The 27,858-nt window shown below is 42.4% G+C and overlaps 1 protein-coding gene across 3 annotated transcripts in view; it reads left to right on the top strand.

Moving 5' to 3' along the window:
* Positions 1 to 3,776: 3,776 nt before the first annotated feature.
* Positions 3,777 to 27,858, top strand: part of UNC80 (unc-80 homolog, NALCN channel complex subunit) — a 115,454-nt gene continuing 91,372 nt past the window's right edge. For all 3 annotated transcript variants that reach the window (XM_065751264.1, XM_065751262.1, XM_065751263.1), the window contains exons 1-10: positions 3,777 to 3,997; positions 5,208 to 5,256; positions 12,138 to 12,294; positions 12,918 to 13,216; positions 15,772 to 15,895; positions 17,730 to 17,803; positions 18,230 to 18,369; positions 22,005 to 22,266; positions 26,611 to 26,745; positions 27,337 to 27,559. In XM_065751264.1, the coding sequence (XP_065607336.1) occupies positions 3,906 to 3,997; positions 5,208 to 5,256; positions 12,138 to 12,294; positions 12,918 to 13,216; positions 15,772 to 15,895; positions 17,730 to 17,803; positions 18,230 to 18,369; positions 22,005 to 22,266; positions 26,611 to 26,745; positions 27,337 to 27,559 (1,555 nt within the window). In that variant the 5' untranslated portion in view covers positions 3,777 to 3,905. The remainder of the gene's footprint in view (positions 3,998 to 5,207; positions 5,257 to 12,137; positions 12,295 to 12,917; positions 13,217 to 15,771; positions 15,896 to 17,729; positions 17,804 to 18,229; positions 18,370 to 22,004; positions 22,267 to 26,610; positions 26,746 to 27,336; positions 27,560 to 27,858) is intronic.

The following is a 27,858-nucleotide window of genomic DNA, read 5'->3' as shown; positions in this document are numbered from 1 at the left end:
TCTGATGTTGTGTACCTGGACCTGTGCAGGGCATTTGACGTGGTCCAGTACCACGTCCTTACCTCCAAGTTGGAGCGATATAGGTTTGAAGGCTGGACTATTTGATGAATAAATAATTGATTGTATGGTCATAGCCAAAGGGTTGTTGTCAATGGCTCTATGGCCAGGTGGAGGCCTCTGACAACTGGTGTCCCCTGGGAGTTGGTCTTGGGTCTAATAATCTGTAACATCTTTATTAGTAACAGGAATGATGGGGCTGAGTGTACCCTTAGCAATACCCGTAGCCGATGACACTAAGCTGAGTGGTACAGCTGACACCACAGAAGGAAGGGATGCCATAAAGGGAGGCTTGGACATGCTCAAAAAAATGAGCCCACGAGAATCTGGTGAGATTCACAAGATGTTGCAGTTTGGTCAAAGTAATTCCGGGTATGTGTACAGACTAGGAGAAGAAGATAAGGATGCGGATAAGGATTTGGGGGCTTTGATGGGCAAAAAGCTGGACGTGAGCCAGCAGTGTACTCTTACAGCCCAGAAGGCCAACGGTATCCTGCGCTGCATCAACTGAGGGGTGGCAGCAGGACAAGGAAGGGGATTGTTCCCCCTCTACTCTGCCCTCTTGAGCCCCCATGTGAAGTACTACATCCAGGTTTGGGGCCCCCAGCACAGTAGGGATGTGGAGCTGTTGAAGTGGGTCCAGAGGAGGGCCATGAAAATGATCAGAGGGCTGGAGCTCCTCTCCTGTGATGAAAGGTTAAGGGCATCAGGCTTGTTCAGCTTGGAGAAGAGAAGGCTCATGGGAGATCGTTGTGGCCTTTGAATACTTTTACAAGCAAGAGGGGAAACGACTGTTTACACAGTCTGATAGTGATAGGACAAGGGTGAATGGTTTTAAACTAAAAGAGGGAAAAGTTAGGTTAAGTGTTACAAAAGAGTTATTTACTCAGAGGGTGATGAGGCCCTGGCACTGCTGCCCAGAGAAGCTGTGGGTTCTCCATCCCTGGAGGTGTTCAAGGCCAGGTTGGGTGGGGCCCTGGGCAGCCTGATCTGGTGGAGGCAAACCAGCCCATGGCAGGGGATTGTAGCTTGATGATCTTTAAGATCCCTAAGCCATTCTAGGATTCTTTGATCCATGATGGGGCTGGGGTGTTGCCTTCAAAACAAGGTGAAGTTAAAATTGGCCTCCAGTCACTCTACCAGTAATATAGAATCATAGAATGGTTTGGGTTGGAAGATCCTCTATTTCCAACTCCTCTGCTTTAGGCAGGGACACCTCCCACTACACCAGGCTGCTCACAGCCCCATGCAGCTTGGTCTTGAATGCTTCCAGGGAGGAGACATCCACAAACTCACTGGGCAAGCTGTTCCAGTGTCTCACCACCTTCACAGTAAAGAATTTCTTCTTAATATTTAGTCTTAACCTACTCTCTTCCAGTTCAAAACCATTTCCCCTCGTGCTGTCACTGTCCTTGCAGAAAGTCCTTGCTCAGCTTTCCTGTACGCCCCCTTCAGGTACTGGAAGGCCACTATAAGGTCTCCTCGGAACCTTCTCGGGCTGACCAGCTCCAGCTCTCAGCCTGTCCTTGAAGGGGAGGTGCTCGAGCCCTCTTGTCATATATGGGTATATGATATCATATATGATCATATATCTTTATTTTCCTCAGGGCTTTCAGGAGGTTATGCTCTGTGATCTTGCCAGACACAAGAGGCGAGACTGACACATAAATAATAATAAATCATGTTTGCCACCTCTTGGTTTTAGTGCTGGTCACAGCTTGTTGAATTTGGAGAATCTGCAGGTTTTTGTAGCTGTTGATATCTTCTTCATTCTCTAAGTGTGCAGAAAGTCCTGTCACAGCAAATCTCAGTGCAGGGGAAGGGGAGGTGTCATGTGGCAGTCTGCTGTTGGAGAGCAGAGGTCTGAACTCACAATGCAGGTTTGGCTGGCACTGCAAGTGGCACCGTGGTTGGTTGTTTCCATTGAGCTGGAGCACGGTGGCTGTTTCAGCTACTGCACCAACTTACACCTGGGAAATATCTGTTGTATTAACCTTCCTTTTACGTTCAGAGAGCCAAGTGTCTATCTCTTGTAGCAGGAAGCCATTAAAGATTATTGTGCTGCAAACAGCATGCTTGGAGGCCTTGTTTGGCTCTTGCATAAGTTGTAGTGATTGGTACCTTATACATTAATTTGTCTTAGCTCCAAATGCTAATTAACACAGGTCTGCATCTGCCTAGCTGGCCAACCTGGCCGAGTTTGGCCCTTCCTGCTACCAGAGCAATGGCCAAACGTGAGCTGGGCTGTTCTTGGGGCAAAGCTGAGGTGTGCCTGGCTCTGCTGTCCCCACCCCACAGTGTCTGCATGAAAACCTCAGCTCAGCTTGCTAATGCTGGTGTTGGCAGCACAAGCTGCTGGCTGTGCAGGAAAGGTGTAAAGAAAGTAATTCTATACTTCTGTAGTTGCAAACATCGTTACAACTTTCCTTGTTGTCATACTGTTCTTTGAAAGAGTAATTCTCGTTGCTTATTCTCTGATCAGTAATTTCATAATATGTTGCAGGATTGGGAAAAAACAGTTTTTAAAAACATATTTATCATTGTTACTGCACTGTTGCTTCACTTTGTCTGTCAAGAGGCATTCAGTTAAGAATTAAAAGCTCAAATCAATGTTTTTTGATATGAAAGCTTCTTACAAGAAGTTCTATATTGAGGGAGTGGGAAATGGGGAACTTCTTTATTACTTCTTTAGAAGTTATTTCTTTTAGCTAAATTTTCTCAGTAATTAGCACTTGGCAGAATTTAGAAATCGAGGCTGTCTTTCTGATCTAACTTGAGGGACAGAAAAATAGAAATCAAAACCTTACAATCTGAGCAAGCTCATCCTGAAACTGAAGATACCTTATACCTGTGCATCAGCAGAAATAATTAGTGCTAACACAACAAAAAGAAGACAATTAAAACCCCATTCTGTAAAACTTTCTGGCTGTAAACGTGTTCACATTTTATTCGGCAGATTACCTTCCAAATGAGTGTCTTTGTACCTCTTTTGTGCGAGAGGAGGCTTTTAGCCAAGTGTAGAGCTTGTGGGCTCCTGCTCGCCATGAGTGGACAGCAGAAGCAGCTCAAGTCACTGCAGGGGAGCACTGGCTTGGGCACAAGGAAAAGCCGCCATCAGTAGGATAAGCGGACATTAAGCAGTGGCTTTGGACTTTCAGTGAGTGCTCCTCCAAGCAATACAAGTAATAGAATTTCATGTTATTTACTTGTGGTCAGGCTTACTGCCCTCCCCGTTGTAGAGGTGCACAGGTACCTGCCCTTCCAACAGCATCCTTCTGCGCTTGGAGGTCTCCTGCGTAGGTAGACGGAGGACTACTGTGGTGCGGAGCTCAGCAGCGCCAAGCTCTCATTCCGTCGGGGCAGGAGGAAGCGGGAGGGACGACCTGCTAACCCAGGGCTGCCCTGCGCGTTCCCAGCTGCACGTCGGGTCCCCCAGCTTGCCCGTCCAAGGCCGGGAGAGGCGGTGGGGGCTGCTGGAGTGGGGCTCCGCGCCCGGCCTCGCCGCGGGACGTTGGGCGGGGCGGGCCTGCCTGCCGCCCCCCCGCCCGCCCCTGTCACCGCCTGCCGGCGCGGCTCGCGGAGCCGGAGCTGTCCACAGAGGGAGGTGCTGAAGGAAAAGGGAGGAAGCGAAGGGACGCAGACATCTTCGCTCCCCTAATTTCCTCCCTGCCTCCTGCAGCCATTTTGCACCACCGAGGCTGGAGGAGGTACAAGGGGAGGGGGGGGGAGAGCTGTAGGGAACGAAGGGAAGGGGATAAAGAGTTATGGAGAGAAAAGAGGCAGCTATGGGAGACACCGACTGATATGTCTGCTAAGATTGGCTTGCAGCAGCAGCTGTCATCAGCATCATGGTGAAAAGGAAAAGCTCAGAGGGCCAGGAGCAGGAGACTGGCCGTGGTATCCCTCTGCCCATCCAGACCTTCCTATGGAGGCAAACCAGGTGAGAGCAGCATGTATACAGCTGCAACAGGGTAAGGGGGGGGCAGGGAGGCAGGCAAGCCAGTTGCTTCCCAGTGCTGGGTAGGAAACAGTTACTGCAGCTGCAATATGAAGGAGTGAAACAAGCTGTTCTTTTTTGGACTCGGTGCAGTGCAGTCTGTGTGTATTGGGGATGGGGGGGAAGGACAGTGGGAGTCCCAGAAAGCTTCTTAATTTGACTTTAAAACATCTGTGTGTGTGTGTATCTCACCCCTCCTTGATGCTCTCTTTCTCCCTCCTTTAAGAGGACTTCTGGAGCTCAGGTGTTAGAGCAGTGTCCCCTGGTGCTGCACTGGGCTCGCAGCTTTGCCTGTATCTGTATTTGCAGCCATTCTGGAAGTGTAGTCTACGCTTTGAGAGGTCAGCATGCAAACAGAAACGTCAAAGTCTCACTCCGTTTCATTGGATTGGAGGGAAATGATGTGTGAGGGGCAGGCTGAACGTATAGCTGGGGCTTTCTGTTCCTTGGGAGTCCTGTGTATCTTCTGTCTTACAGGAATTCTAAACTGAAAACGTTGCGGGGGCTGTGGGAGAGGGTAGAAGGTTTGAAGGTTGTAGCTCTAATTTAAGATCTCAGTCACAAAATACTGTTATCCTAACATTTCACCCTTTAAGAAATAATATAACGTAACCTGATTTGTGTGTGGGGGTTGTTGGTTTTTTGTTTGTTTGTTTGTTTTTTGAAATGTGTAACCGGTTCTGTTCTGGAGGGGAATGACAGCAGAGAGTAGATGTTCTCTAGCTACAGAATGAAGGCCTGCTTTTCATCACAGGCCTTGCAAATCAGTGGCTGCAGAGGGAAAATACTTGATATAAAACTGGCAAGTTGATCCCTCGTTTAAAATGCACACAGGGCAGAGTTCATTAATATTTAACACATGTTAAGCAGATCATTGTGAAAATCTTTCACTGGGGTAAAATGGCTGAAAACTGTCTAATGGAAGATTTAATCCGCCCTCAAGAAAGGTCCTGAAAGGTAATAGCACTTGGCAAATGCCATCAACAGGTATCAGGGCATTCTCTGGCTTTGTCTTCCATTATAGTATGAAGTTTTCAGTATTTTACCAATCTTTTGACTTGAGAAAAATCCTAGAAGTAACGAAGCAAAACTCCTGCTTGAAGTGCTGGGCATCTAATACTTTTTTTTTTTTACCTTTTTTTTTTTTCTTCAGTGCATTTTTAAGACCTAAATTGGGGAAACAATATGAAGCTTCCTGTGTGGTATGTACCTGCTTTTCAACTTCAATTGGTAACTAATGTTTAATGCAACTCAGCCTGGCCACGATGGTTGGTCAGCAAGCCATTTAGCTTAATGAATGATTTGAAATGGTTTTTCATCTAGAGAACTTAGAAATCATGTCTGTCTTTAGACATTGTATATATACGTGTGTATATGTTGATGTACTACACAGTGAAATACAGTGTGGGCAGACTGAGCTTAGACAATCTGGATCTAATCGAGCAGTTTGTCATAGGTATATGGGCTCTCAGATTAAACTTGTGTCATTTCAGTTTGTGGTGATTGGAGTTAAAATATTAAAAATGTAGAAGTTTCTAAGAGCAGGCTTTAAAAATACTTTCTACCATTGTACAAAAGGAAAATGCCTCCTCCATTGGAAGAGAGGATCATACCTGAGTGTAATTGAAGGGATTATTATGCAGATGGTGATAACCCTTGTTTCTAACTATATTTAGAATAAAACCTCCATCAGGCATGTGAAGAGTGAAGGGAAAGATGTGCAACAAGCTCAGCTAAGATGGTTATCTAGGGAACTGCATGATTTCTTCAGCTGTTGCTTATCTTTGGTTCACTTAAAGTACATTAAGCAGTTGCAGCCAAACCTGACAGACTGGAAAAACGTGGTCTGGACATGTATCTTAATAGTTTAAAGTACTTAGGTCTCTCTGCAGCAATTTTCTGACTTCCTTCTCACAAGACATTAAACTGGAGATGCCCTTGCTACCGCTGACTAGATTTTTCTAGGAAATGCATAAATTTTTCAGGGTTATTCCTAGATATCAACTACTGACAGAAGACTTTTGTCTTAGTATGTTGCTGGGTGGAATGCGTAGCAGTTGTGGCACGGTAAGCTCAAAGCTTCATTGCTTGTCTACACCAGTTAGGGCTTAGAGGATATAAAGTGGAACTTGTTGCCTTCATCACTGCGGGAGTCTCAGAAGTATGCAAGAGCTGTGCCTTGATGAACCTCTAGTTTGAGGTTATGGCTCCACCAGTGAGTCAGTATCCTCTGTTACTGCTGCGGAGGTAGAGGGAAAGAACTTCCTTCTCTCTTCTGCATCGGTGTGTCTATCTGTATGTGACTTGTTGTGCTTCACGCTGTGCTTTTGAGAGCCGTTATTCTCTGTCCCCCAGATTGATTCTAAAACCCGTTTCTTTTATAAGTACATACCAGAATTCACTAAGTGTAAAAAGCTGCAAGAGAATCAAGTTAAATGTTTCATTTGAAAGAAAAGGATCTCTGAAGAAATGCTCAGGAAAGAGGCTTGGGGATGGCCCTGAAGTGTTTTGGGGTACAGCTTGTACCAGGACAGTCAAACCAAGCCTTCCCCATAGATAAGGGGGCTTGGTTCAGGCCTTCCTTCAGCACATGCCTTGGAGTACCCAGCCTGGATACTGTGCCAGCACAGTTATGTGTTTACATGCTGTAGTCCTGGCAAAAAGCTTTGGTGCTGAAGAGTCACAGCTTGGGCATGGATGAATTCAGCATTTTTGTTTAGAACCAGTTGTGTCTTGGGGCACAAGGGTCATAGTACCATGATTTTTTAGAAGTCCCGAGGGTTAGGGAAGTTTAATGTTCCAGGAGACAGGGAGAATTAAGAAATATGTTTGCAGTGAATGCACAGAGACTGTATCAGTATCTAGAAAAGGGAGCTGGGATTAGCAGAGGCCTTTTAAAAATATGCATAGCTCTTGCATCGTAATTCCGTGTTTATATCTGCAACTTTAATTAATTTTGATTAAGGCCTAGTCTTCTTCAGTTGCTTATGTAAAGGAGAATTTGATTCTTCTCTGATTCTTAAAGTAATCATTAAATAAGGCTTTAAAGCTTCTAAAGGTGGGACTTAGTTTTTCAGAAATGAGGAGATGCAGCCTGAGCTGTTGCAGCTGCCACCTTTATTTGCTCTTTGGTTAACTGCCTGATGCTTCAGCATAGTGTTGTTGTATGTATTCTGTTATTATTCTTGGCTCTGATCTCTCTGCACTAGATTTTGCTGTATGTTATGCATTGAGGAAGCAGATGCCTCCCCCCCACTGTTTTACACTGTCTAAATGCCCTTGTACTTTGGGATGGATTAAATGTTCTTCCTTCTCCCTCTTCTGAAGTTTCTCTGCCCTGATTCCATGTCATTTCTGAGGTGTCTGAATCAAAACTATAAATGACCTCAAACAAATGTATGTGAGTGGTACACAGTACTGTTGTGTTTTTTTTCAGGTGATAGATAGGGGATATATTGTAAATTATTTTGTTTTGGGTTACATCGGTGTGTTATCAGCATTATTTTCATCCTAAATCCAAAACATAGCAGCATACCAGATAAAAGAAAATTAACTCGATGCTGACTGAAACCAGGACGCTATGGAAGAACCCAGATGTGTTCATGGATCTTGAAAATTCCAAGTTTCTTCTAAAATACTTTTTTTTTCCCCATGTTTTTGTTGTCATAAATGATTAAAGGGTAGATGTGGAGCAACATTTTAGAAAAGCCAGTAGTAATGGTTGTGGAAGGTTGAGTCTTCGGGCACAGGAATTCTCTGTGAATTAAGTAGTTAGCAGCTGTGCTTCATTGTCAGTGTTAGTACTATGTTTAATTGTCTCTTCTGCTATTTTACAAAAGCCCTGCATTCATAAACAACAGAACCATGCTTTCTCTTGTTCTTCAGGCTCCTAGATTCATATTTTAAAATTTCATAGGAACACTTCTTTACTCGGAGGACCTTCCCTAGATTGATAATACTGCCTATATTTCAAGTTACCTCTCGTCAGTCTGACACTAGTACTAGTTCTCTGTTCTCTGCTGTCAACTTTGTTGCGGCCCAAACTTCAGATGAACAATGCAGTAGGAAAAATTCTGTACAAGAGAGCTCCAAATGAAGCGCAAAAATTCTTATTGTAGCTGCAGGAGGATTATTTCCTGCAAAATACTTGTTTCTAGAGGTCAGATCTCAAGGTGTCTGGAGTAAGGGTAGTGGATGAGAGGAAAAAATGAGCTAAAGTCCAATAGCTCTTACCCTCCTCTCCTAGCTTACTGCTTGAGTGTGTTGGTTGGTTTGTTCTTTTTTCTTCCTCTCCTTGAGTCAGGTCCTCTATGGCTACCTCTCTGGAGGAGGTCTGCAGCTCATCCAGCACTCCTGAGAGAATGGAACTGGGGGGGCTCCTTATGCAGTCTGCTGCAGGTACAGTTCTCTGGGCTTAGAGCAGGGGAAGCTCATATGACTTGAGCAACTTGTGCAGGTAACCGTGGCAAAGACCAGCCAGAAGCTGCTCTGTTGTGTATGCCTTCAGGCAGCTGCCTGTTCCCTGTCCAGCAGGAAAGTGACGCACAGACTGATCCTGGTCATGAGGTGTCTGACAGCCCCTTTGTTTCTTGGCTGAAGAGAGTAAAAGGAGAACAGCAGCAGTGGGAAGGCAGCCAGACAAGACTGACCGTGATTCCCTGCAAAAACAGATGGCATCGCCAGGCTAAAGGGAAATATACATATCTAAGTGGCTCTGAGGGGCACACACATAGATCATTCCTGAAGGGGACTGCCTTTTTTATTTTTTAGCCAAGACAGCACTGACTTTCCTCGCTGTCACTTTGGCTGGTGTTCTTTATCCTCCTTTGAGCGATGGGGTGCTGCAGTCAGGGACTAGCTGCTGTAACAATATAGGTAACTTGGTTGGGTGTTTTTGTTTATTTATTAATTTTAGCTTGCTAGCAGTCCTGAGAATGTGGCTCCAGACATCCCTAACATTACCATGCTCTTCTTCTGATGGACTTACAGAGAACTTGCTTCAGACACTCTCATTCAACCTTTTTGTTTAAGTAACTCCTTTCAGCTGTAGAAACAGTTGCATAGATGATGTGGGGTGAAAATTAGGTCTCAATATCTGTACTGTCTGTAGCAGGTCCTGAAAACTAGAATAAAAAGTCATTCCAGAGCAGAAAGGAAGCACTACAGGAGCAAAGGCTAACCTGGAGCCACTACTAGCTGTGCATTTATGCTGGTGTTAAATGAGAGCCTGGCATGCTGCACTGAAAGAATCTGCCTGAGTGGAGGTGACCCTCTGTTGCCACTGCTGAAATGCATCACCCAGCATCTCATGTGCTCACGCCCACTCTAGAAATGTTCAGCAAGTGTTGATGAATGTTACTAGGTGCCATTTTTTCTACATGAATGATTTCAGCCTAGGAAAAAAACAGGAGAATCATGTGGCTCAGAAAATGAAAACGCTGGAGTATGTCTAATTTCAAAGTAACAGCAGACTCCCTGGGTTCTCTGAGATATTAAGAATGTGGGACAGAACTTTCAGGGGGCAGCTGATGAAATGACATCTCCCTGATGCCACTTAAATACCTGAAAATGAGACGCTGAGTAGAAAGTCAGAGCATGACAGCGTCTCCTATCCCATTTCAGAAGGGTTGCTGCATCCAGTGATTTTAATTTTTATTTTTCCTCCTCTTGCTTTATAAACTGATGAGCTGTCACTGCTAAATTGTGAGCTTATATGGGTTGTCTTTTCTACTGGTGGCAAGAAAACAACTTCTTTAGATAAGACTGGTTAAGTGCTTGACAGGCCATCCAGTGAGCCAGTTCAGCTTGTTGGCCTGGTGGAAACTGCTTCCTTCTGTGCTGAACTTCAGTTTGGTGTGCACAGGGGCTTGACTCCACTCATTGAGCCTCAGAGCTGACACAGGAATGAGGTTGGGAGCATCTGACTGTAGCAATAGATAAGGAATGAGGGGTGGCACTCTGACTCCTTGTGATAGAAATGAAATCATATTTTTCAGTGGCATTTTCAGCCTCTGTATTTTCTGTGGCCATGTGCAAGGATTGCACGTTAGGTCATTCTGACCAAGATAGTTCTGTATTTCTGTCCTTATGCATCTGTGATGCTTTTCTTCTGTGGCTTAACGATGTATTTCCATTTTTGGTGGTATACCCAGGCCTGGCTCTCCCCACCCCAGGTTTTCAAAGGGTTTGTCATCCTCTCGCTCAGCGGACTTCACAGCATGCTCTTGGGTGTGCTACCAAATGGCCCCAAAGGAGCCAAGTTCCTGTGATTTTACTGCTTGTGTTCCTGAACTGGTATGAAAAAATGAATGTTTGCCTTCATAGGCAGTATGACTCCTACAGATCTTGTGACTAAGAGTGATCTCTGGCTGTAAGAGTGATTTGGGTCTTTCCATGGTAGCCACGTTACCCACGCCTGGCGCTATGTATATGTTGTTCACAACCTGATCCATAGCCCGTTATTTCTGACTAATCACTAGGAAGACACTTTTTCATCCATATAACTAACTTTGCAATTTCTGCTGTTCCTCCGCAATAAAAGTTGTGTTTTCTAACCAGAACTTGAGGTGGGCAGAGCAACTTTCTATGGAGTTACATTTGCTGACAGCCCTGATATTGTATTTCTTCCTGTTCAGTTTGTCTAACTACAGGCTTAGCTCTCTATAAGCCCACTCAGAACTAATTATCAATGTATATTTTTGTTCAAATCTCCCCTTCTCTCACTCTGTATGCCTGGAGCTAATGGGAAGCTTCAGTCGTAGGCAGTAGGTATGAATAGATGTGCATTTCTCTGCCTCCATGCTGGCCGGAGTAGAGCTGGCTGTGATGGGGATGGTGTATTCCCATGATGGTGTGCTACTGTGCACACCCTGGCACATCCTGCCTCTGCTGTGGAGCTCGTCTGTCCCCACCAGTGGATATGGATGCAACCTGAAAGGACAAATGCACAAAGCTGCTGGTTACGCAGAAGAGTGCACATTACCACTGGTTATCATGCTGTGCACTGGAGTAGCTAGTCATTTATGAGAGATAGTTTACTATTGCTGCCCTTTTAGCTTTTATTTTCTTGTAATTAAGTCTATTCCTATTGCTGCTGCACTTTTACAAGGAAAATCGTTGTGACTAGCGTTGAAGGATAAGCTTTATGAAACTGGAGTGAGGGCATTTGAAGCACCCTTTAGGTCATGAATGCCAACAATTACTTGTTTGCCAGGAGCCTGATGAAATTGGTGGAACAGCTTGTGAACAAATAGGTAGCCAGGAGGCTAAGCTAGTCCATGGCAAGGACATGCATTGCCATTAATGTATTTCTTAGCTTTAGGAACTTCAGTGAAGGGGTATAACTGCTTTTGTGACCTGTAATGAGATCTTTGTATCTGGTCAGAGGAAGAGCTTATTGAGATAGTTGGAGCAACTAGCAATAAAGAACTTCCTGGGGGATTTCAAAGGCAGATCATCTTATTTTGTATTGCTTGAGGTGGAAATAATGAACTTGCTGCAGCCATCAGCTCTTTTAAGCATTCATAAAACCACTGCATCATGGCTCACTGAAGATTTGTGTATACTATTTTTTGTGGCAGGGTGTGAAAACATTTCCTCAGGCACGTGTACCTTTAATGGAGTGCCCTTAATGTTACAGTGAACTGAAAGAGTGTGTGTGAGAGAGAGAAAAGTATAACGAGTTCTCAGCTCTCCACAAAAATAGGCTTCATTAGATCCTGTTACTCCCAGCAGGATCACTGGCATACCAGGTTAATATCCAGCGCAAGTGTAAGTCTGATTTGGTGTTGGAACTTACATATGCATAATGCTTGCTTTTGTTCTTTTTCATTGTTATATTGAATTTTATGTATGTTTTATTGTTATATTACATAGAATGGCCCGTTCATTTCCTAGCTGAGTATGTCCATGTATATAGTGAGCTTTAGCTACAGGCTGTATTTTTCATGGAAAAACATTCTAACTTGCAGTTTAACTGTGTAATGAAAACTCATAGATTTTAAAGAGTCTGTTGTACGTCGTAGAAAGTACGTGCGGGAAGCCTTAGTGTTTTCATTTTTTTTTTTTTTTCTCTCAATTGCAGTCTTTTGAAAGAGTTTTGGTAGAGAACAAGCTTCATGGACTTTCTCCAGCTCTCTCTGAAGCCATCCAGAGCATTTCTCGCTGGGAACTTGTCCAGGCTGCACTCCCACATGTGCTACACTGCACTGCAACATTGCTCTCCAACCGAAACAAGCTAGGTTAGTGCTCATGTTGAGTTTGTTTTTCCATTAGCGAAACATAAATCAAAACATGAGATAGATGCTCAGTCTGCCACGCAACATATCCTAGATCTAGGAATCTATTGAGGAATCTCAGTTTATTCTGTGTGTTGTTTCATGATCTTCATTTCTCATTTATAGCAGAGGAACCTGGAGGAGGTTTCCTGCTGAGGTCAGTGGTCTGCTAGCTTTAGAAATCATAAGCTGAAGAGTCAAAGTAGTTTAGTGATACTTCATTAGTTATTTTCCAGGTATGTGAGAGCTTAGTTTTAATAAAACCTTCTCAGTGCTTGCTTACATTTTGTCTTATTCAGTGGGGTCAAACAGTCAACAATTTCAAGCTACTGTTTTTAGGACCATGCAGTCAGTGCTTCTGCCACTGACATTTCAGTGTCCAAACTGCAAATACCGTGAAATAAATGAGTCTTGTGAATTAGGTTTCAAATATTACAAAGCAGAATGCTGTTTGATGGTAGAGCTTTAATTTTCAGGCTCTCATTGTGAAGTCAGATGCCCAGTTTCCTGTGTGGTTCTTAAATTTGCAACAGTATCATTAATGGAAAGCCTGTGAAATACTATGATGCCTTTTTTTTTCCTTCCAGGCCATCAGGATAAACTTGGAGTAGCTGAAACAAAGCTTCTTCACACTCTTCATTGGATGCTTCTGGAGGCCCCTCAGGACTGCAGCAATGATCGATTTGGAGGAGACAGAGGTTCTAGCTGGGGAGGGAGCAGTAGTGCCTTTATTCACCAGGCTGAAAATCAAGGATCACCGGGACATCCCCGACCCAGCACCGCAAATGATGAGGAGGAGAATAACAGGAGGAAGTTCTTCCAGAACTCCATGGCCACTGTGGAGCTCTTTGTGTTCCTCTTTGCTCCTCTTGTTCACAGGATTAAAGTAAGTGGGACACCAATGGGTTACTTGTGTGGAACACCTCTGAGCCAAGAAAGAATGATTCTGCCTTTTTGATTTTTTTGATTCTTACATATAGTTCAACCTGCAGCGCATACCGTCTGACTATTACAGATGTTTTAACATGCTGGTAAAACACCACTGACATCAGAAGGGAATCCTTCCAGCAACGTGAACTATCACTGTAGCATCAGGCAGGCGCAAAGGCAAATATTCTCGTGAGACATTGCTGTACCCTGGGAATGTCTAAAATCTGTGGCCCATGTGAATTCTGCAGAAAAGGTGGTGAGCTTTAGCTTGCTCCTATGACTCAGCTGTTGCTCACAAGGGCCTTGCTAGCCTTTCAGAGGTTCCACTGTGGAGCTGCTGCTGAGGTTCATTGTTGTCATTACTAATAATCTTGATGCTGATCACCTAGATTGCTTTTTAGTGGTATAAGCATGGAAGTGGCAGAGGCAATTAAGGATTCCATTGTTCTGAAGTTAGAAGCAGGCTGCAAGGCTTCCTGTCTGCCAAAGTCCCTCTGCTGGCTTTGTGCTGAGTGTGTCAACTTTTCAGAGCTATCGAATGAGGGCGTTTTCTTCATGCCCTGTCGTCTGCCTCTTGTCTTTATCTTCTCTAGAGGGCTGCTATTTAGTCTTTACATTTCCAGCTATGCTTTGAAAGATAAATGGACTCTGGGGAGTGGGTGCTCAGCAGTGTCTATAAAGTAATGAAGGAATGGAGGCTGTTACCAGTTGTAATGCTGCCGTGTGCACTGCGACAGTTGAAGAAGGTAAAGTACAGAAGAGAAAGGAAAATCTTCTAGATAAAGCAGGTGAAAGTGAGTCTGGAAAGCTGTCTTCCTTCCCTGATTCTGCTACTGAGTGAACAATACCGCCCTATATTTTTTTTTGGTAGTTGTTTACTAGTTCCCAATTTTCTTACTAAATTATGGAGATGTGCGCTCTTTCCAGTACTGCACACACTTGTGTGGACTGTCCTTTGAATAAATGAACTTAATCTGGAGGCAGGCATGGCTATTAGAGATTGGGTTTCCAAAATTTTTGTAAATCACTTTTCTCAATTTTCCTTTTACAAGGTGGTGTAACAGTATCTCAGATCCACTTAGAAAAAAATGTAGAAAATGTCCAAAAATTAAGAGCAGTTAACAGTACTTGAAAAGCCTATGGAAATACATGTTTCTGTCATCAAAGCAAAGATCAAAAAAGATAAGGTAAAGGAGACATGTAGCATGCGTATTAAGTCAGCATTGTCCCCCTCTGTGTTTTATAGAGGTACAAGTCTTAGGGAAGAGTATGATCTGATAACTAAAATAATGCATGTGCTCGAGAATAATGGCACACTTGAAAAGAGGGCCTAAATGATGGAGTTTCCTGACTTCTGAGAGGGTCTGCGCGTTTAGCAATGCGTTCTTAAATGAGACTTTTGGCAGGTGAGGTGAAATCCTGCAGTTTAACAGCCGTAGTTCAGTGTCTGAAGATTACCTAAAACTGGCAGTGCGAAATGAAATACAGTATATGATTGCTAGCACTTCCAAATGTTTTGCAATGTGCTCCTTAGGAAAACGATACAAATAATGCAGCTAACAGCACCAAACAATTTATAACAAGGCTTATGAGCTCACTACGATGAGGTGGGAGTAGTAAGAGTGGGGAATGAAAGGACGGGAATGGCGAGTAGCCAGCTGTTGGCCTCACTGATTTCAGCCTGTGAGGCGTGTGAGGCTAAGTCGACAGAAGTCAGTGGTGCAGCCATTATTATTCAGCCAAAATTGCTATTACCAATGTTTTTGCGTGGCTTATGGGGGTTAGTTGGCCTACAGTAATACTGTTGACTCCTAATATAGATCTGACCTTTGTCAAGGTGAGTGCACCTTGATCCTGCTAAGATTTACTTGCCTGCTGATTTCTTAATTTCAACTGCTTGCTTAAGTGAAGTGGCAATGGCTCAAGTGTTAGTTGTTCTGATGTCTCTCTAGAGACATCAAGTAGTAGCTGTCTTAATATTTAATAGTATCATTTTATGCTACTCTTTCATACTAATAGATAGATTTAATGTTACCTCAATTTCATTTCTAATCTATGTTTTAATATTTAGTATTCATATTCTTTTGGGGCAGTTCAGAGATGCAAATGCTAAGGTTGTGATGAGATTGAATACTAAAACTGAAGTTGTTACAGGTGGTTAGAAGAGATGTTAAGGCTCCTGACATATAAGAGAAAAGTTCCATTTTTATCTGAAGGTACTGAAAAAAACCCGGAGTTCACTAACTAGTATAGAAATTTAACTTGGAAAAAAGCTTTTGCATATTTTTTGTATTGAGTTGTTCCCACTGTATTTTCATACCTGTGCTTTCAATGTACTAGCGTCTGCTGAGTGGTTTTAGCATCCTCTGAGCTAGCGTGTGCTGACCACAGAAGGCATGTAGTGCCACTTATTTCCTGTAAGATCCATGCATCAGGGAAAGGACAGTGCCTTTAAATTGGAAACAGTGTTCTTTTGTGTGAGCTAATATGATTCAACCCCTGTCTTTTTAGGAATCTGACCTGACGTTTCGTTTGGCTAGTGGCCTTGTTATTTGGCAGCCTATGTGGGAACACAGGCAACCTGAAGTGTCTGCCTTCAATGCCCTTGTAAAACCCATCAGGAACATTGTTACAGGTCTGTGACTTTGCTGTAAAGGTGGGAAACGTTTCATTTGTTTGCTTGAAGCTGTGTTCTGTTCTGTAGCCATCTTATATGAGGAATATGCTAATATTGCAGGAGCTAGTCAAGCCTTTGAGAGTACTTTCAGGCTGTTTCCCTTTGGAGTCAAGTATCGTTTGCATAGTATTTAAATAAGAAATGAGAGAGAAACCGCACATCAGAAACGAGAAACTCTCCAGTAAGGCTATCACTTTCTGTCAGCCTCATATCTCTATTTCACCATGTCTTTCATAGTTGCTAAAAAGAGTAAAAGGCTATATCCAGCAGAAGCCCAACAGGGGAAGGTTTACCCAAGACTGGTATTGGATGTATTAAAATTGTCTGTGTTCTCTTGCTATCTGGAATTGTATTGGATGTATTAAAATTGTCTGTGTTCTCTTGCTATCTGGAATTTTGGGTTGCACCAAGTTATGAAACTAAAAGTAGTTTCAAGAGGCTCCAAGGCAGACTTGGGTTGCAAATTCACTTTTGGGAACATGGAAGAGTTGCTCCTCATTTGTAACTCAGCCATAATGAAACTGGAGTGGGGTCCTTAGGCATCCAAGCCTTTTTATCTGGCTTGGTTCTAAAAGTGCTTTTTTACTATTGCATTTGAGATACCAGTTTTGCACAATTCATAAAAACTAGTGAATTGTGACTGTGCTGCATGTATTACTGTGTCATTTCTCTTAAGTTCTGAAAAGCACAGAGTTATAGTTTCACAGTAGTAAAAATGTAGTTAGCTGAATCAGATTTCTCGAATGTAATGAATCACTTCGGATATTGTATTTAGTTCTAATGGCTCTGCAGCCTCCAGGACAGTCTGAAATTCAAGAAGTCGTCTCTCAAATGATTTGAAATCATCTCTTCCTATTTTTTTTAATTGCAGAAGAAGAAGCTCACTAAAGATTTTAACCATGGAAACATAAGCAATTAGTCTTAAGTTTTCTTCGACCTCTGGATTATTTATTTTTTCTTTTAAAGTTTACGGTATGGTCAGAAAATTCCTGAAGTATTACTTCAAGAATAAAAGTCTGATATGAAAAATATTCTATTATATTTCGAAAATGTTTTGAACTGAATAGAAATAGAAACCAGAACAGGGACCTTTTATGTCAAAAAGGATTCTGGTGTTGTAGCATTCTTGTCTCAAATTGTGGAGGAAAAAAAAATCCATAAATTCTCATTGGAATGGGAATTAAAAACAAATCTGGTGCTGAAACTTGACAATGTTTATGTTTTGCTTGGAGTTGGTCTGACACTAAGTTACATATGGATAGCTTGCAATAAGACAAGATTTCAGGAATTGTCATCCTTAGTCTTTGTGATGTCCTTGTTCTTCTACAGTGTCACTGATCAAATTTTCAGTATGAGATTCACGTGCTATGTAAGATAAAAGCATTTGTCAAATTAGAAATCATCATGTATTCTCAGAGAGGTAACCTAGAAAGAAAGCTGAACATATGTGCTAATAGGAGGAGGAAGAGACCCAAAATAAAGTGCACTAGCATGCTCAGGAAGGCACAGTCTAATGCCATATGGACTTAGGATAAAATGTGATTTCAAATTTTCATTTTTTAAAAATGAGATTTTCATTAGACAATGTTGTTGAGGATACAGTTGGAAAAAAAAAGTGCAAAAGTTATAATAAATGTGTTGTGTTTTTTTTTTTAATGACTGTGGTTAATGTTAGCAAGTCTGTAAGAGAGATACTGCTTTTTTTTTGTTTGTTTTTTATTTATCCTTTCAGTGGTAAAACATAAATATTAGAGATTGATTTCTGAAATGAAATTTCTTTTTATTTTTTCAGCTAAAAGAAGTTCTCCTACCAACAATCAGAGTGTGACTTGTGAATCCCCTAATCTGGACAGTGGTCATACAGAGGTGAGCTCTGTACTGAGGTTGGATGGGCTTGAGTGAGCAGCTGAGGGAAGAGGAAACTGAATGCTGAAACAGCAGCTGTGCTTATTACCCTGAAGTAATCCGTGTTCAGAAACTATAGTTTGTCAAGTTTCCCATACTTGTCTGCAGAGAAACCAAATGGTATTGAGTATAATAGTCAGGATCTCCGTGGGAATATCCTGTCTTACGTGATAGAAGCCTGATCTTATGTCTTTTTGGGTTAGGGTCCTGCCTTGACCTTTGCCTGTACAGTTCCTGGTACTGTAAAGCCACAGGCTTGATCAGTTTATCGTGTTATTATGGTGTAAGCAATAGTCATCTAGGCATAAACTGTTCTAAGAGAAGTAATACAAGACAGATCAATGTGTTTATCTACCTATTTTCTCTTATTAAAACTTTCAACTACAGGGACTACAGGTGGTCTGTGAGACGGCCCTGCCAGATTCTGTACCTCCAAAGCCCACTGTTTCAGCATGTCATCGTGGAAATTCCTTGGAGGGAAGCGTGTCCTCTCAAACCTCTCAGGAGAGAGGTACTCCACATCCCAGGTACAGACTATTTCAGCAGGAAGTTAGATTGGCATAACTCAGTGATTGGGGTCACGGTACTCCTCATCTTGAATTGACTGCTGTTCTCTGATCTCTGAGGGTGCTGGATGTTCATCTTGAACTCTACAGATCTTAGTTTTGGGAGCTGAGCCGAGTGGTGACACTCAGTGCCACTTTGATTAGATAAATCTCTTCTTGGCCTGCTGAGACAGTTAGTTTGGTCTTTCCTAGTGTGCTGGCTTCTCATATTTAAAGTGACTAGCAAATAACCTGTGGGTTCAACTCTTCTTAGTCGGAGTCAGTCTCATACAGCTAGTTTTTCTGGCTTCCTTCTGGTAAAATTTTATTTCCCACTGACAAAGGATTTTTGCAAGCTTTTCTCCATTGCCTTAGTTATATGTTTTCTGCATCTTGTTGGTTAGTTAGCTACCTTCAGGCTTCTGACCAAAGGAAGCAGGCTAACAAAAAAGCATGATCATAAAACTGTCCTCCCATTTTGCCCTGCAGAATTTCCAGCACGGCACTACTACACTAACTTAATTTATTCCAAATTTGAGCAGATAACAATAGGACCAATTTTTCAGTGATGCTGGACACTCAGTTCTGCCAGAAAGTAAATGAAGCTAATGAGTGTTTTCAGGAACGTGGAGAGAAGGGTAACCTAGGTATATTTTTAGGTCTCTGGATTTAAGTATCTCACTTCAGCTTCCAGTGAGCATTTTGGCCATTTCCCTGATGGAAAGGGCAAAACCATTCTCTTTGGTTCTCATCAGGAAATTTCCCTTGGGATTTTGTGTCAAGCCCGCTGTCAATTCTGGTTCTCTATTTGATTTGTATTAATGTGAGCCAGTAAAAATGCAGTTGGGCATAAAACTGCCTTTCTGTGTATGAACACTGTGGCTCAGAGAGGCACAGCTGTACAAAAAAAGCCTTTTAAGAAGGCAGAATCAGGTGATCAGTTTGTCGAGCTGGATCTGGTGGTTGCTATGGAGATGGTGCTGCAGACAGGCATTGAAGAGAAGCGTCATTATGTCTCCTCATTTGCAGGACTCATTGATCAGTTAAAACTGTACAGGGAGCTTTGGTTGCCATGCAACAGACAAGTGGGGACAAATGTAGTTTACTTTGCTTACTAGCGGCTGCAGTATTTCGTTGTCCTTATGCCCCTGGTTGGAGGAAGACTGCCTTTCCACTCTCCCAGCAATCACAATTAGCTTAGAACTGAGAAAATGAACACTAGGTTTTGTTCTAAACTAGCACAGAGTTTAGTTTGTGGTTCTTCAGACACGTAAATGACTTGTTCGTCTGATCCTGGCTAATTATCTCTGCTCTACTCAGTGAAATTTTCTGTTCATAGATGACCACAGCTTAACACTCTGGAGCAATTAAAGCCTCAGCCTTTTATCCAGATGCTGCCCTGAACATACAGCCTTAGAAACTGCCTTTGCAGGACTTTAGTGGCAAATATTTCATAAGGAGAACATGACTTGCTCTAGGCTGTGTTCTGCCTTGGGTTTGCTTACAGACTGGATTTGGGGAAACATAAATGGCAGTTCAGACACAAGCTGATCTGGGTTCTGCAAAGTGACCAGGAAAAAACATATCCTTTAGATTTGCTGCTGAGATGGTGGCCTTTATTTTCTTTGCTCTATATTTTTGAGTATCCCAGCTATGCTTTTATATGGTGTGCGTCTGTTTGACACAATGCTGACTGTCAAAAGCAGCCTTGAAATAAAGCATGTTGGACAAACTATAACTTAATACCATTTATCATTCTATTCCTCTTCCTATTTCAGTTTCGTCGTGTGTTTGTTGGATTTTTTTTTTGTTTTTTTTTTTTAGTAACACCCCATTTTAAATCATCCAACGTGGAACATTTTATTTTAAATAAAGCACTAGGGACAAACTTGGAGTCCATAGACTGCATTCGGTGACGTGTGGTGACACAGATGGGCTGGTCTGCAGTCACCAGTTACCTTCAGCACTGGCTTGTCTGTGAGGCTGGCAGCAAACCAAGTCCTTCAGGTTTGAGTTGGAACATGCATTTCTCCAAACCCAGTCTAACCACCTGCCCATTGCCAAGTGTGTAGTTTGGAGAAGAGCTGATACGATTCTAAGCAGTGTCAGCATTCACTGCATACTTCTTTCTCCTTTACCAGTCCTATACCTACCTTAGATACACAAGGTAGATTTGTGACACTGGGCAGCCATCCAGCAACGCACTTCAAGTGGGCACTTCACTCAAAGGTCTTAAAGAAGTCCAACTAGTCAGTGTTATTGCTTCTTCTCTAATTCTTTGTTGAACTGTGGCCTTGGTCTCCTCTACTCTGAATGTGGTGGTATGCAGCTGGAGGTAGGAGTATCCTGCCAGTGCTGTTCACAGTGTTTAGCAGAGCTGGTAATGTAAGTGGCTTTAAAAATAAATATTTGATGTTCTTGATGTATCTCTCAAACAATTCAGCACAGTATTCTTGGAGGTGTTTTTTATTTTCATGGAACCCACAAAAGTTCATCATTCAGTTCACAGAAGTGTGTTTCTAAGACACTGAGTGGGAACGTTCAGATTGTGTACTTCCATGGGCAAAAAACATAGAAAGGTCTCCAGAGTTCAGGACAGTTGTACTCTGCTTGGAGGGAAGTGGGAGAAAATAGGTTGGGGCACTTTGTTGCAGTAAGGTTGGTTCTGAAAATGTTATGATCACTGAAATCTGGAGTCTCTGGAGTCTTAGTTTCTGAGGCTTACCACAGACATATTGGTTTGTGTGCTCTGTGCTGAGTTCTATGGACTGCAGTACTTAAGAAATTCCATGCCAAAAGCTGTTAGGAGATGACACCACCTAAAAGGTAGGAAAACAGTAGTGCAAGTAAAACGTTTTTCCTTTATCTAGCACATCTTGGCAAGGAGTGTCCAAAACAGTAGCTTTTACTCGTATGAGAATCAGTTTAAATAGCCAAATAGTTCATTAGCTTAGCGCCCTGTCTGCTTGTTCTCTGCTAAGGCCTGATGCATACAGATGTCAACATTTTCTAAATACTTAGAAGCATTTGCTGTTCTGATACTGAGTTGTCTGTTTCCAGCTGAACAAATCATTCAGTTAGTGCAGATGATGAAGGCTTATCACAGTTTAAGAAAGCAACCATATCCAAGAAAACACCTTTAAAATAAAAAAAAAAAAGGTTACTAAACAGCTGTGTGCTTGAGCCCTCCAGGGAGCTGAAAGTTAAATATCCACTTACATGTCATCAGTAATGCTTTCCTCAGACAAGGCTTTAGTCCCAAAGGGTCAGTGTCAAATATCCCTGCAAGCTCAGGCATGCACAGCTGTGTGCACACCCTGGTGTTTTCTGCAGATGGCAAGAGAAATGCAAATGGTTTACAGCTCTCTGAAGCTATTTAAATTTTAGGCCTCTTAGGAGAGCTTTTGCATCTTCTGGAGCAAACCAGAATGTGAGCTGGGACAGAACCAGTTTCTCCTTGTAAATAACATTTTGTGGCATTGGGTGACCCCTTAAGAACAGTTGGACATACAAAGTGGCAGATCATCCTTGTGTTTTCTCTATTTAGAGAGCACATTATCTAAGAAGGCTCTTAGGAGCATGACAACTAACATGTTCTCTCTTCTTTTTTGGAACAGAGTGTCTGTGGTGATCCCACCGTGCCAGAAATCTCGCTATGCCACTTACTTTGATGTGGCAGTGCTGCGCTGCTTGCTGCAGCCACATTGGTCTGAGGAGGGCACACAGTGGTCGCTGATGTATTACCTGCAGAGATTGAGGCATATGCTACAGGAGAAGCCAGAGAAACCACCTGAGCCAGAGATCACCCCTTTGCCAAGACTTCGCAGTAGCTCCATGGTGGCTGCTGCTCCCTCTCTGGTGAATACCCACAAAACTCAAGTAAGCAGTTGCCATTGATAAGAAACCGGTGTGGTGGTTTAGGGAAGTGGTGGGCAGATGGCTGGTGAAAAGCACAGCTTCGATGTTGGTTAATCTGCTGAGAGGTCAGATATATGCATTGATTCAGAAGGAGAACTGGAGAATGGTGAGGGTTTTGGAGGTGGGAGTCTGACTCAGAGTCTGAAGTGGTGATTGCTGAAAGCTTAAAGGCTGGCTTGTGATAATTAAACTAAGCTAGGGAGAACACTGATAACATTAGTTTTTAATGCAGGAATATACTGACAAGTTTGTCAAGAAATCAGAGTGCCTTTCCTGAGCTCTCTTTGATGTTACCCTTCAAAAGGAAAGGAACTGTACAGCATTGCACACTCCAAACAGACGCTTGTGTTAAATATCAGAGTAGGCTTTTGAAGGCTGAGACAATAAACCCTCCACATTGTTACCTCTTCTCATGACATTTTTCTTTTTGCATAACTTTTACCTTTATATTTACCAGCAAAGCATCACCGGACAAACTCCTCATAGGTGTCAAAACTTAGTCCCTGTTTTGCTAGAAAAGAAACTCCAGACCTTGATGCAGTAAAGATCTTTGTCTTAAAGCTTAATTGTTTTTTCTCTTTTGGACAGCTCGTGGTCGTTCCAGGGGTAAGAAGGAGGTGCAGCTGCAGTTTCAGTTAATCTCGTTGTTTTTTTGTTTGTGATACTTTTAGATTGCGTACTCTTTTCCTGTCATGCAGGCTTTTAACAGCAAATTCTGACTTACTGAATTAGTGGAACTGCCTTACAAAATTTAATGCAGGATTCTATCATTGCTATCTCATTTTATGATACATCTCAAGTAAAAGGCTCTATCTTCTGTTAATGTTCCTCTCACATGTCTTTTTTGACTCGTAACTCTCAGAATTATTGTTTCTTCTTGAAATCTGTGTTCGCAGTATTCTGGCAGTTTCTGACCTGATATTTCATAAGGATAAAGGGTGAAATATTCTGTACAGTCAGTGTGCTCATAAACCAGAAGACAGGCATAAACAATGTAAATGTTATTTTTATTTTTAGTCTCAGGGTATTGCAGCCATTCTTAGGATTTTTATGAAGTCATGTGGTTACTTGTGGTTTTCAGGGCTCAGCAGTGGCAGTATTCTTTATAACACATATAAACCAATCTATATTTCTACAAAATGTTGCCTGTTTCATCCCTGTGAAAGCTTGACATACCTTTGTAAAGTCCATGTGATGAGAATTATCCTTCAATCTTAATCTACCTTTGCGTGGGGATTTCATAGAATTGCTGTGCATGTACAGAAAATCCTCCTTTAATATCATCTCCTGGAGGGAATGCCAGCTCAGTAGAACGGTGCTCTGGAAGATATTACTCTGTTCATGTGGTTCAGTCTTGGTGTGTGCACTGTGTTTTTGCCTTTGCTCATAACAGCCCAGTTATTTTACACAGGAATGTGGTAGCTACTGGTGCAGTAGCGCTGCAGTCAGTTGTTCTCAGCACAGCAGCAGTGCGCATGAGATTGTCCTCCGTAGGCACTACTAGCATTAGTACTCTGCTGGTTCTTCTTCAAACACTTCCTTCCTTTCACACGCTTGGCTGTTTCTTGCTCTTTCAAGATGTTTCTCTTGCAAAAGATACCTTTACTCAATTGCTCTGCACTAATGTTTTTCTGTTAAATCCATTTGGCAATTCCGCTGGGTACCTTCTGGCTGCTAATATGAGGACTTCGTCTAGGGCGTTCTTCCCTCCAGGGCAAGATTTGATTGCTTTTGGTAACCTCTGTGTCAGTCCTGTGTATTTTTACTGTACTTCATCAAACTGGAGTCCTGTTAAAAAGGGTTTCCAATTTGTTAAGCATAACAGCTGTGATGGAGAAGGTCAAACAGTCCTCCATGCACCAAAAGTTTCTTCTCATTTCATCCTTTTATACAGCTTTGAGGGCTGAAGTCTGCAACACAGAGACACCAAAGCCCTGCAGTTCATCCCAGATGACTGTAGGCACTTAGCTGAGGATCATAAATTGTCTCATCACCTAACTTCCCTGCTAATCAGAGGAAAGAGAGCCACCTCCAAAGGACAGAGATTGGTCGTTTCTTTTTTATCAACACACGTGTTGAGACATCACGAGCTCATCAGTCAGGAGCAGGGAATATGCTTAAAACTTCTTTTTTTTTTTTTTTTGTCTAGATCTAAATTCCCAACTAGACAATATCAGGCTGATGAATTTGCTCTCAGAAATATTGGCACTCTTGTATTTCAGTGGGATAGTTTCATAGTGGTTGGCACAAACTGATTAAAGATAAAAAGCTACATGTAAATCAGATTTATCAAAAAATCAGTGTTATTTTTGTTGTTCCCCTGCTTATCAGGGTAACTTCCAGCATCTCTCCATATCTCAGCTAAACTCTCATGCTTCTTGTTGGATTTGGTGTGTCTGAATTCACATTTTAAATATTATCTTGGGCTTAAGAAGTTGGCATCGTGCGTTGAGAAAATGCAAGGAATGTGTTGCCTAATAAAATGAAGAGCTGAGTGGAAAAGGATTCAGTATGGATGCCAGCAGTCCCTTATTGCATAGAAAAAGGGGTACTGGCTACAGTGAATAAAATTAATACTTGCTTTCTCTAGATGCTAACTGTAATCCAAATGTGTTTCAGACCTAGCAACACATGGTAAGCGAAGCCTACTTCGGACCTCTATGCAGTGAATTTAGTGTAAGGATGGGTCTAGGAAATGAGACCTTCGGAGGCTCACAAGCTTGAGAGCTGCAAAAGCTAAGAACCAAACCACATAAAGCAGTTTCTGGCCTCGCTGTTGAGAGACATCTAGGGTTGAGTCCTCATTTGCTGTCTGATGGATTTTGCATATGAATCCCCAGTCTTTAGTATATTTCAAAAAGGTTTAAAAAGCATGTCTTGACCGAAAGTGACTGTAACCAGTTGTGAAGCAGAATTATTTCTGTTGTGTGATCCCTCTATTCTTATATTGATAGAAGAATTAGGAAGGATTTAAGGATAGTCTTGGGTTAGCTTGTGAAGTCTGATCCCCAGTATCCCAGTATTGCAAACTCTGTAACTGGTCCTTAAGCTTTCAGCTGCAGAGTGTCTCTGGCTTTTGGAGGAACTTCATATGCATAAAACTGCTCACTTGTATGCAGAGCTCTGATCTGGATATCCAGGAGCTGTATCTTCTGTGCTATTGGAGTCTCTTCATCTATTGATGGCATGTAGCTGTCAGAATTGAAAGGAAAAAGGTATTTTAATGCAAACCAATTGTTCAGCACTACCTTCTTAATGAGGAGGCAATGCAGAAGAGCATATCCATTAGAAACATACTGATATTTAGGCAGAAGAAAATTATCTTGAGGGGATTTGGTCAGGTCAGCTGCACAAACATCTCATGAAGAGTGGTATCATATCTTTAATGAGAACAGATGGTCAGGAGCTGAGCTTATGCCATCTTTTGTAGCCAAGCCTTTCTTTGCAGCAGGCAGCTGGAATGTTTTGCTCAGTGCAGAAGGGGAGCAGTGCGCCCTCTACTGAACTATTGGTAAATCAGTCTCAAGGTTTTCATGGTCTTCGGACATTTAAAGCTAGGACTTCCAGGGGCTTTCACAAATACAAGAAAAGACTCATGGTGAGGATGGATCTTGGAACACTTGTTATGACAACTGCAGGATTCTTACTGATGTTGACATCTTAAGTTTCTTTAGTAGATAAAAATAAAGATGAGTGCTGCCCTAACCCTGTCTTCCTTCCCTCTATTACGGCAGCCTGCCATGGGCTTGTACTTATGAAATTGTATGATTAAAATACTTTTATAAATAAAGCCTCTTGAGCTGATCATGCTGCTTATTGCAGCTTAATTCCAAAATGCATGATTATGGGCATACTTTATTAAGGGCATGTTCTATTAGGTGTTAAAACATATGCAATCACAGAAACCACTGTTTGTGCAGTAAGTGTAAACCAAGGTTTCAGGAAGATCATCTGCCGCTCAAGGTTGTACCTGGAATCAAGTTTGTCTGGCCATGGGTCTTCTGTGCCACTATACTATGCTGACAGCAGTGCCTGAGTCTCTCTTTGGCAGCACTATGTCTCGCTCTTTCATTTTTTTTTCCCCAGAGACAAAAATGTTACTCAAGGTCAATAATTCTAGGAGTCTCTAAACATTTCTGTTTGCTTGTTTTTCTTTAAATGTGTGAATGATGTTTTCCATGATGAATGAAAGATCCTTTTCCTCTACAGTGCTCCTCCAATAAGAACTCTTGGAAGCACTTCTTTTATTAAACTGATTATCCTCTGTTTCTCCCTGTGCTTGTTGTCTTCTGTTGGGAGCTGCAGGATCTTACAATGAAATGTAATGAGGAAGAAAAATCGCTAAGCACAGAAGCGTTTTCCAAGGTTTCACTGACCAACTTGCGTAGGCCAGCAGTTCCAGATCTTTCCACAGATCTAGGGATGAACATCTTCAAAAAGGTGAGTAGAAAAAAATCATATTTTGCCTATGGTTTAGCACCTAAATGCCCTGGTAAGTAGCAGCTGAAGGTGTGCTTGGACTATGCATTCATGCTGTGCAGGAGATGGTCATCTTTTTTCTTTGGGAGTAATAATGTGTGTTATTGTTCAGGTATTATGCACAAATTCAAGTCACTACTGAGGTCGTTATTCCAATATCTGTCCTGCTAAAACTCTATGTGGGGAGAATACTCAATTTCCAGATCTTTAAGTACTGGTGCTCACTGTAATTCCGGCTAATCTGTTAAAGTTTTTCTGACATTTTTTGTAAGATACTTAGCAGAGTTTTGTGGATTCTGCTAATTTACCTTTCATATCTGAGCACTTATTCAAGGGTGTCCATCCTAGCCTGTGGTAAAACTGAGTTCCTTAAAATATTCTTATGGCCCTTGAGTGTAGATAGTTCCTTTCAGGGTGAATGACCAAGACAAAAAGCTTAGTGCATAAGGTTGCAGCTAGGCCACATACCTGATTTAATTTTTCCTCCCAAGTAGTAGTTGAGTGGCTCGAGGCCTCTACCTGCTCTCATCTTTGCTGTTCTTTGTCATGCAGTTTAAGAGCCGCAAAGAGGACAGAGAGCGTGAACGCAAAGGGTCAATTCCTTTCCACCACACTGGGAAGAAGCGTCAGCGAAGAATGGGGGTGCCCTTCCTTCTCCACGAAGACCATTTGGATGTTTCTCCCACTCGGAGTACTTTTTCATTCGGCAGTTTTTCTGGCATTGGAGAGGATCGGCGTGGCATTGAGAGAGGAGGATGGCAAACCACCATACTGGGTGCGGCGTTGTTATCTCTGCCCTGCGTTCTGTATCACTCCAGTCCTGAACGTTTAGAGAACAGCAGAGGCTTTTTGTTTCTTTGTTCTGTTACAGTCTTATGTCCTTCATTCTGTTTTCAGTATTAACCATCCCATTTGCAGAAGTGGCACAACTGTGGTGGCAGCAGACTTTGAATGGCTTAGACCTCCCTTTTCTTCTGAAAACCCCCATGTAATGTAATAATAGCTGCAGTAGCAACCTGTAGTCTTGGCTGCACCACTTGACTACACGTTAAGCTGCATTATCCAGCTGCAGGT

The sequence above is a fragment of the Cyrtonyx montezumae genome, unplaced genomic scaffold (genome assembly GCF_038088225.1).
Source record: "Cyrtonyx montezumae isolate F1298 unplaced genomic scaffold, pur_monq_1.0 scaffold_7, whole genome shotgun sequence".
NCBI lineage: Eukaryota > Metazoa > Chordata > Aves > Galliformes > Odontophoridae > Cyrtonyx > Cyrtonyx montezumae.
The sequence above is the reverse complement of the archived record's forward strand: the minus strand, read 5'-3'. Positions and strand labels throughout refer to the sequence as shown.